This window comes from Humulus lupulus, chromosome 9 (assembly GCF_963169125.1).
Source record: "Humulus lupulus chromosome 9, drHumLupu1.1, whole genome shotgun sequence".
In the NCBI taxonomy this organism is placed as follows: Eukaryota; Viridiplantae; Streptophyta; class Magnoliopsida; order Rosales; family Cannabaceae; genus Humulus; species Humulus lupulus.
The window spans coordinates 28,960,369-28,971,840 of NC_084801.1; the positions used below are offsets into that span (position 1 = coordinate 28,960,369).

Genomic DNA, 11,472 nt, shown 5'->3' on the forward strand with positions numbered 1-11,472 from the left:
TTAAATGAAGAAAGATTATTAATTTTGCATACATGTCGCATCTCTATTACAAGTCCATAAAACGTCGACAATGAAAAAGTAAATCATTTAGGAAGACTAAGAACAGAAACTGATGTATAAAAAAAATGTATATATTTCACTATACCATAAACTAAAAATCCAAATAGTTTGCTTTTTCTCAAGAAAAACTAAAGACAGCGTTTTTATTGTAATTGTGTAACAACTACAATAACAAAGTTCTGTGACTTGTAAGATAATTTTCCTAGGCCTTACTTGGAAAAGTTGGGATACTTTGTTCACTCCAGAAGAAATTTTCTGGATCGACAGCAGTCTTGACCTTGACCAACCTATCAAAATTCTGACCAAAGTACTTGACCCCATAAACTTTTCCTTGTTCATAGCTGTCTTTACCAAAGTTATTAACACCAATATCTAAGTCCCTGTAATTCAAGAACGCACTTCTGGGATTTTTGGACACAAATGGAGTCATGTAACTGAAAAGTCTTCTAACCTCGGTAGTGTAGTTCTTCTGCAACTCTACATTAGGGTCGTCCCAATTCACTGAGTACTGAATCTTAAACAAGTTCCCAGCTCGGTGTGGGAAAGGAGTCTCAGACGGTGAGATTTTGTTCATTTTCCCACCATAAGGATTAAAAACGAGCCCGGTTTTGCCTAACTCGATCATCTTCTTCCAAATCCATTCCAGCCCATCTTTCGAAATCGGAGTCTGAACATAATCCGATTTTCGTATGCCAAATCTAGCTTGGTTAAGCAATCGATCAAGGAGAACATTTGGAGAGGTCCCATTAACATAATTAGCCCAAAAAAGAACAGAGTCTATCCAATTCATTTCCTTACAATCTTCCTTCTTTAAACCCAACAAAGGAAACTCCTTCCCTAATAACGACACCAATTCGTTTGCGTTTCCAAGATACTCAGCTATGACAGAAATTCTAATAGTTTTCGTACCTTTCTTCACTTTCGAACTGATTGGCTGCACCAAAATCCTCATGAAAAGATTGTCGTCTATCGTAGGCGCCACTTGTTGCCACTGAGAAACAACATCAGTCACGTTCTGGCCTTGGTCCAATATTTTCTCCACTCTGAAAACAGTGACGGTTTCAGGAACTGGTACTAATCTCAACTTGTACGACAAAACAACACCAAAACTCCCCGCTCCACCTCCTCGAATGGCCCAAAAAAGGTCTTCCCCCATTAATTTTCTGTCAAGAATTTCTCCTTTAACGTTTACTATCTGAGCGTCGAAGACGTAATCAACGGCCAAACCATACTTCCTTATCAGGTTCCCGTACCCTCCGCCGGTTATGTGGCCTCCGGCGCCGACTGTGGGGCATATCCCGGCGGGGAAGGCGAGGACTTTGCTCTTCTCCCAGATTCTGTAGTAGATTTCGCCAAGTGTCGCCCCAGCCTGAACCCAAACCGTTTGGTCGGCGACGTTGACGGAGATCGATCGGAGGTTAAACATGTCGAGAATGATAAACTTTTCGTCGGAGACATACGATCTTCCGGCATAGTCATGGCCACCGCTTCGGGTTTTGAGTTGGAGGCCAATCTGTTTGGTGCAGACTATGGTGGCTTGGACGTGCGACTCGTGCGTGGCCGTGACAATGAGAAGGGGTTTGTTGGAGGAGGAGGTGTTGTACAAGGCGTTTCGGATGTAGTTCTGGAGTACAGAGTTGTACGACGAGTTTGATTGGGAATAGACTGAGTCGGAAACTCGGTCACTAGCATTGGTGTGATTCTTTAAGCATTGGAGGAAAGAGCTGTAGAGAGAATCTGAGGCAGTTGATAGAGCTAAGAGGCTAAGAACCAAAAAGACAGAAATATGAAGCATTCTGGTTTTCCCCATTTTAAACACTTTTCTTTTAAAGTTTTGGGAGTTTGTGATGCTTTTTGTTCTATATTGGAGTGGTTTATATAAAGGGCAATTGGGCTTCTTATACAACAGGTTTCATAATTTTATTTTCAAATGGTTTCTTAAACGTTTCTATGGTCAAAGTTTGACTCAAAATTTCTAATGAAACTTCCGAGGATAATCCACTAATCATTTCCTACTTTTCTAAGAATAGGTGAACAGAATATGAATGTGCAGCCATCATCTTAGACATTCACCTTAGACTGCACAGACTAAATTTGTGGTGACCAATATTGTGGTGAATGTGCAGCCATCATCTTAGACCTTCATCATGTGCCGCAATCATTTAAAGTGAAAAAGCTACAAAGACTAGCACTACTAATGGTTATTCTACTCCATTTTTTAAAATATCTCATGAAAACATACAATTTTCTATTTTACATCTAATTTTTACATTATACTATACATCAACTTCTCTATATATTTATCTACATCATTTAAATATTATATCTTTAAACATATTTTATTACTTAAAGTAAATTAAAATAATTGAAAAAGAAAAAATAAATAATAAATATATATTAAATAGAGAGAAAAAGCTTATAAAGAAAAATAATAATATTAAAATATTATATAAAAGATATGTAAATGTTATGTAAATGTAAATATGAATTAATTGGAGTTTGTGCATAGCTATTATAAATACTAGGTATAAAATACGTGCAATGCACGTTATATTTTATATTTTTTAGAAACGATGTAATATTAAAAAAATTAATTGGATAATAAATAACATGATTATTAAAATATACAATATTATTTAAGTAGAAAGTTGTTGTCTACGTGAAGAATTATTTTGAGACATATTTTCAAACAGTGATTGCTTCAATAACATATAATATATTAAACCTATAACTGGTTAAAGCCAACTTAAATGAAATAATTGAGCTTGACAAATTGGGCAAGAAGGATTTCGACGAAGCCAGTTAACAATACAGTCGACATGAAACAAATGTAAACATTATGGCATATGTGCATAGCTCGTTCCCACTTCAAATTCCTCCAAACACACAGGACAGGTCTGTCATATCTGTTCGTCACCTTCTCCAACTATGAAAGTAATAAGAATCAAATCCACAATCTCCATATTATTCCAATATGGAAATAAATCCTCAATTGCCATGTATGTCTCACAGTCTCAAAGTTCTATCTATCTTATCTATCTTTAAACATTCTTTTTTAAATAGTCACAAGACTTTGGTTAATAGTCAAAACATAAAAGTTAGACTGTGTTCGATAATAATGATATTAGTAATTTATAAAAATTATTTTTTAAAAATATTTATAAGTAACAAACTTTAAAAAACACAACTAACAATGTATCATATTTTTAATAAAATGAATAAAAATATAGTTTTAATAAAAATATGATGCATCAGGCCGCACTTGTTAATAATAAATGAATATTTCAATATCATGAGTTTGAAATACAGAGACAATTAAAATAAGTGAACTGTTTTACAGAAAAATGAATAAAATATATTATGCTCATAATACACCACTCGAGAATTCCAAGATACCCTTTGAAGAAAAAAAAACTTGATCTAATTATGGTTCTAATAACACAGGTTATGGTTCTTCTGAAATGATGGAAAAAAAACTAATTATGCAATTCTGCTAAGTAATCTCGAAAAAAAGTTGAGGCAGTGAGTTTGAGGCTTTGAGTGATCTCGAAAAAAAGTTGAGGCAGCGATCAAGCTCAAAGACACGTTAAATACATACACGGAGAAGTTGTTTGGAAATCCCTATTTCTTTGGGATTGGCTAAAATCGTGTATTAAATCCCTATTTTTATGGGATCTTTATTTAAATAATGTCTTTTACTTGTATTATTATTATTCGGGTATTTATTTGAATTTAAATTTGAATACATGTTGTAACTTCCCTAAACTTATGGGCAGATATTCTTGTAATCAAGTCTATAAATAGTCTGGATCTGGTCATCTGTATTCACGCACAATTCGGTATAAAGAAACGCTCTTTGAAAATTGCTTTTTTCTTGAAGCTTTAACACAGACTTTGATAAAAGTGACTTATGGATGTAGGTAGATTTTAACTACATAAAAATATTTTTCCTTTCTTTTCTTCTTGGTTAATTGTTTAATTACTCTACATTATTAAGTTGACGAAAAATCACATCAACCAAAATTTAATATCGTTATAGTTCTTAATGTACAATAAAAAAGTACTAATATCATATATACATGCTAATATTTTTGTGATAATTTTATACAAATACTTGCTCATTAAAAAAAATTACCAAATATAAAACACTTATTTTATTTAACTTAAATAAAAATAGTAATTTCAATAATTTATTTATTCATATATTTTGTTTTAATTTTTATGTACTACACAAATATTATTTTTTTTGTTGACAAAGTAATGTACAAATGGTTTAATGATTCTTTATTTTTTAATCCTATTTTAATAAATTATAACAAACCACCAGTCAAACCACAAAACGAAACATACTTTATCATATATGGTTTATGTTAAATTAATTTTTTTCTTTTAAATTTGGTTTCCCGTGCAAGTGTTTTGTAGGTTTTGTTTAAAATTAGTAGGAAAATATAAAAGATATAAACATGAACATAACATTAATATAGACTGAATACTAAAAGATTGTTTATACTTACCTTTTAAATGTTGTTCTGAATCTTTGGGCTGCACTGATCTTTGGGCTACAAGCAATTGTTTTAAAAATTAAATTAAGTTTATTAACATTTTTCTTTGTTTTATCTGTTCTATTTTATTAGTTAAGAGTTTGTTATTTATTCTGTTTTGGCTTACTTTAGCCTATATATATCCAAAGGCTCTTCATTGTAAATTAATCAAGTTTCTTTTGCATAATGAAATAAACATTTTTTTCCTGTTAAAGTTTTCTACAAACAATTGATTACTCTTCGCAGAGTCAATCGAAAATGGAAGGTGTTATAATCTATTTTTGAATGTATATTCTGTATGTATCACCCCTAAAAATAAAACGAATCCAAACCTAATCGAATATTAACAAAATTTAGACCTTTAGTATACAATATGAGGAATTGAAGATGAAGGGTTAAATTGAGAAATACCGAGAGCTTGGCTTTATCGTTTTGGTCCTGGGTATGAGACTGAGACTCCTTCGTTAGATAGGTTCTTCAACATTTGTTTATCTATTTGTAATGTGTTACTGAATGTGAAATGTTGTGTACTCCTGAAAGAATGTGTACTTCTGAAAGGGTACGAAATGTTATTTACCATTACTGTTAAACTGTAATTTTTTTTTAGCATATTCTGTTAAAGTCATACCAAATTCTATTAAACCATACTAAATTCTGTTAAATACAAAATACCGTTTGATAGCCATTTATATAATAGGCATTAAGATATGTATAAAGGAGCTGATGGATGTTTTTATGAGTGTTATACCCAAAAATTGGAGAATGCATCCTAGGAGGCTAAGGAGAATGCATCTAGGAGAGTGCCTCCTAGGAGAGCTAAGGGGAGTGGTCCTAGGAGACTCCAAGGAGGATGTGGTCCTAGGAGACCCCAAGGAGGAGGTGGTCCTAGGAGACCCCAAGGAGGATGTGGTCCTAGGAGACCCCAAGGGTGTGTAGGAGGTAAGCCTCCCAAGGTTTTCTAAGTGTTGGCTCGAACGTGTCCAAGGTAAGTAGCTAAGGAGGAGGAGTCTCATGCAAGAGGAAGGAGACTTAGATTTTGATAAGGAGAACCTATACAATGTTCGATCGGACATGTTTGGGAGATGCTAAAGGAGGTTGCCTCAATGTTGTCCAAGGTGAGGTTCCCTCAATGTTGTCCAAGGTGAGGTGCCAAGGAGGTTGCCTCGGACCACCTTGGTCCGAGGAGAAGCCAAGGAGATTGGTTCAAGGAGGAACATGCATGCTAGAAGGGAGTGCCATGTTAGAGGAGAGAAGTGCATGTCCTACCACCATGCACGTTCAACCCACCAAAAACATGTCCTACCACCATGCATGTTCAACCAGCACTTGCATGGGTAGTGAGTAGGAGGTGGACCAACTAGCTAGATGAGACTAAGTCAGACACAACTTCAACAACATGCGCGGGAATCTCTCATTCTTCCTACAAATGGGGAGTTTGTTACATTTTGAATTTTGAATGTTTATTTGTAATATAAATGTAATAAAATATCCCTATTGTAAGGGGATATCAGTTGAGGATCCCATCTATATAAATAGAGAGCTTATGGGATGAGAGGGGGGCTTCTTCTGCTTTTTTTTTCTAGAGAGAGAAAATTGGGTCTGTCTATTCTAGAGAGAGAAAGTGCTGAAATTAGAGAGAATTCTTGTATTTTCACAATCTGTACTGAAGAAACTCAGTTGGCTCAGTCCATCTGATCTTGGGTATAGATCTATAAATCACAAACTCTAAGTGGATTAGGCTATTACCGACAATCGGGGCTGAACCACTATAAAAATCTCGTGTGTTCTTTATTTTCTTTATGGTACCGTTTGTGTCGTTTTTATTTCTCTTGAAGGTTTGTCGTTATTGACGTTCTCACGTCGTTGGCTAAAAACGCAGTCAACAATGAGTTTTAGCTAAATATTTATAGAGAGAGTGTATTACAAAATATATTACCAAAATATACAATTTTATAATTTACCTCAAATTTTTATATTATAAATATAATAGTATCATATTCATATATATACAAAAGTTTATAAAAAAATAATAAAATATTTATAGCTTAATGAATAGTATTTCACTACATATAAAGAAATACTATTCATTTAGGTAAAAATATATAACTTTACATCACCCATTGGAAGACTACTTAACCATTTTTTCTCTATAATATAAAGAATAACACATTTTAACTAATCCATTAGGTCCTTTAAATTTAAAAACATTCTATATGGATTGGACCACATTGATTAAAATTGACAATATTTTACTTGATATATTAAGTTGTGGTGACGATTTAATATTTTAATGATAGAATATGATTATATTTAAGGGTAAATTCGTCAATTAAGTCATTTCATGTCATTTTAGTTTTATGACAATGCACGCATATTATTGATTTACATAATAGGTAGCTTTAGCAAGTCAGAACACAATGTTTATAATTATTGTACACAATAATTGAACTAAGAATCACAATATTTTTTACTTTTGCTTTTTAAATGTTTGTTGTTTAAATATTTAATCTATGTAGTAATATTTTTTTTTATTAATAATAATTATACAATATTAATTTTAAAGAGATTTTTTTGTGTGTATTAGTTAACCTAATTATTTGTATAAATTAATTAATAAAGATATGATTCTTCATCAAGAATTAAAAAGAAATTCATTAATAAACTACATGAACTTAAATATATATTTAATTTGGAAAATATTAATTTGTTACCTTAGTAATTAGGTTATGTGTATATAAATATATTTAATTTGAGAAATTTGGAAAAAAAATTGTAAGAATGCAAATGCCATATTTAATTTAACACAAATTGCATTATGAATTTATGATAATAATAATTGCAACTTTACAAATGGTTGCATGTGAGTGTTTTATTTTTTAGTAGATTCAACGTTGTGACAAGACATTCTTGATTAGGGTTATTGTTGATCTTAATTCTCTATATTTTTCCTATAAGCAAAATAAGTAAAATATATGTCTTTTATTTTCACTTTAAGAGGAATCGATTTCTTTTAGTACTTATACAATATTATTTCGTTAAAATTAGAATTATAAATCAATTCTTTTTTCTTGATGATATGATATATCCTTGGAATAATAATCATCTAATATATTAAAGTAACTTTTATTATATTTTGTAATCACTTTGGTGATTTAAATGGATGATGAGAAAGATGCACATGTAAAGAATAACGTACAACATTACAAGAGATATTGTCTTATTGCCGACAAAATTATAGAGACACTTTTATTATATTTTATTTGAGAATTGGGAAAAAAGTATACAGTTCATTATTCGTTGATATTTCTTCACATTATTTATCTATTTCACATTTGTATGTTGACTGGGTTTTCCTAAAAAGTATATCAATAAAGGGCCTTCGCATATTCGCATATTGGTTGGCTTGACGAAATTTCCATGTCTATCATGAAGATCTAAAAAATTTATAAAGAAAAAGAATAAAGTCAACATGCAAGATCTATATACTACCGAGAAAGCTAAAGACACAAATATTAGAACCATATTCTTATGGATGTATTCAGCAGAAACATGCCTAGTATATGATTGTTGCTTGTTATTGAACGATTATACTCACTAATTATAATTTAGGCTAATTATTTAGAGTGTGTTTGACACATTAATTAAAAAATTATTTTTTGCTTATAAAAGCTAAAAACTATTTTTTGAAAATAAATTGGGATGTTTGATATTATTTTCATAAAACAATTTTTAAAAATAAATTTACAAAAATTAGAAAATTTTGAGAATAACAAAAAGTTATTTTCTGTTGTTTTCAAATTTTCTTTTCTTACTTTCTAACTTTTTATTTTTTATCATTTTTTCTTTCAAATTATTTTATCTTATTATTTATTACAAATTTTTAAAATATTTTTTTCTTTATAAATATATTTGTTAATTTTTTATTTAAAATTTAAAAATAAAACAAAAAAATTATTTTTAAAAAACATTAGCAAAACATCTTTCCTTTGTGAAACTATAAAAACTGTATTATGTTTTCAAGAACACTTTGTATATTATTTTAATCTCTCCCCTCTTTTTCCTCTTTCCGAGGTTTGTCACCCATAAGCATCACCGTACCCATTGGATTGAATTCCATGTTGTTATTTTTTGGTATCCAACGGTAATTAATTTCCCACAAAAAAGCAGGGGTAAATAATAAAGAGAAACTTATAACGGACTGACTTTTTTTTTCTTCAATTTTTCAATTAAAATAATATGTGAATTTAGTAAAGTGAATTTTGCATTTCGTCAGTGCTTTTTAATTTTGGAGTTACGTTTATAATTTGCATAATCATTTTAATATACGTATTACATACAAACAAGTTCCTAAAGAAAAATTAAACTAAAATATTATTTATAGTGTTTTTAAAAAATATATATTATGGTAACTTTTTAGATCACATACTACATCATTTAAAGTAAAAAAAAAGTTATAATATTATTCAAATTGTATCTTAATAATTGAATAATAAATTTGTTTATTTTTAATAGAAGATAAATGTTATTCTAATTTTTTATGTAGTTAAACAATCATATTATTTATATACATACGACAACTATATATAATATATTTATAATATTTATTCTTATTCAATATAAATATATATTTATATAAGTTAAATCAAATAAGAAAAGAACATGTTTTTTTTAATTATAAATAATAATTTTTTAATAAAAATTAAGATTATGTATTATATATTATTATTATAAAAATAATTTATAATATTTAAATTTATACTAATATAAGTATTTAATATATAGTCTTGTATTAAATTTATCATTATTATAATAATATTTTAATATATAATTAGTAAAACATTATGATTATATATTATATATTAGTTTGATAATAATATTTTATAACATTTGAATATATATTAATATAATTATTAAATATCTAGTCTTGTATTATATATTATTATAATAATGATATTTTATAACATTTAAATTTAAATTTATATTAATATAATTATTAAATGTGTAGTCTTATATTAAATATTATTATAATAATGATATTTTATAATATTTAAATTGATATTAATTTAATTAATAAATATCTATTTTTAATTAGTTTTAAATTTATATTTCATTAAATATTTAGAATATTCTGTTAAAGTTAACAAAAAAAATCGTTAAAACCAAGTATTGACGATGTTTTTCATCAATAGTAGATTTAGATGTTGGGAAAATTTATACAAGATCTTTATTTATTTTTATGTAGATATAATGTTAAACAGGTTAATATGAGACAACCTAGAACATGTTTCTAAAATTGAATTCAAAGAGAAATAATGATAAGAACACTTGCATTATATGCAGCAGAATGAATGAGTAATTTCTTCAGTTTCTCTAACCCTTGTATCCTTTCTGTCGCAGAGTATTACTAAGAAACTGAACCATTCTTCAATTTTCTTCACAGTCTTTCAAAGTATCTTTAGAATCACCTACACTAGAGTGAACAATTATCAACACATGAAATAGATACAAAGAGAAGAATAATATATAGAAGAGAAAAATTGAGGCTTAGAAAATGACTTATGCGGTAGAGAGAATCTAAAACCTATCAGAAACTTGTGATTCAACTTATGTTTTCAACTCTCTCTTAGCATTCATTTTATAGACTCAATTATGTCATTTATTTAATTAAAAAATTAATAAAACAATAGCAAATTAACAACCCTAGATCGAAATTATCATGGGTTTTAGGCCCGTGAAATTTCTCATTTGATTATAAGCCCATTAGACTTAAAATCAAGGCTTGTATATTATTTTCTATTGATTTGATTAATTAAATAATTATTCAAATCCTTTATCAAATTAATTATTTATAATTTGAACATTGATTTAAACTTATTTATTAATTTAGATACCAATTTATCTTAATTAATAAATCTGCCATAATTTCTCTTTTCTTCTCAAAATTGTATAATTCTGTGAAACTATCCAAAATTGACCTGATCAACTTTGCTAATTCTAATTGATAATTAAATCAATTAATTGAGACTATCTAGATGATTTTATCCAAGGTACAGTGAGAACCACGGGCCTATGAAATCAAGCTCCAATAAGTTATCATATATCTAACAAAAAAATTACTAACTTATTAATTCCTCGTGACTCCACTAAAGACTTGGAACTGCACTCTTGAATTCATAGAACTCTCTATAAGCAATATAGATACACTATTTATTATCCATTGTTACAACTATAATTGTCACTCAATCCTCTATAGACGGTCTACAATGAGATAGGACTAAAATACCGTTTTACCCTTTGATATCGCCCAATAAACTCCTAAGCGGTCGCAGTAGTAATCGGGCTATGTCGTATCCACAGAGAGGCAAACACAACTAAAGATTAGATTAGTAAATAAAAGATAAAAGTAAAGTAGAATTGAAAAGATGGATTTTATGAAATTAAAATGATGGAATAGGGAAAATGATAAGATAAAGTGCATGGCAAGGTAGAGATGCAGTGCTATAAAACTTATTCTAATATTGATATTAATTCAAAACACAGTTGCAATTCTACACCATTAATTGCAACTGGAAGATGTATATGTTAAAAACACAAATTAAATATTCTAGATTAAATTGAATCTAACTCCTAATTTCATAGCATAGCATATCATATTATATATCCAAGAGCGACAAAATACCACTGATAGAATGCAGTAAAAGACATACAATATAACAAATATACTAAAATAAATTAACAATCTAAGTTACATAAGAAAAGCATGACTGAACTTATGTAAAAGATGCTAAATAATTTTATAAAAGAAATTAGAATATGAGAAACAAAATAATTAATGAGATATGGAAATGAAGCAGAAGAAGAATCAATATCA

At 28.9% G+C, this 11,472-nt stretch overlaps 1 protein-coding gene across 1 annotated transcript; it reads right to left on the reverse strand.

Moving 5' to 3' along the window:
• Positions 1 to 1,965, reverse strand: LOC133801153 (berberine bridge enzyme-like 21). The gene has a single exon (XM_062239309.1). The coding sequence runs from the start codon at positions 1,868 to 1,870 to the stop codon at positions 263 to 265; it is 1,608 nt and encodes a 535-aa protein (XP_062095293.1). The 5' UTR covers positions 1,871 to 1,965; the 3' UTR covers positions 1 to 262.
• Between the last annotated feature and the right edge of the window lie 9,507 nt (positions 1,966 to 11,472).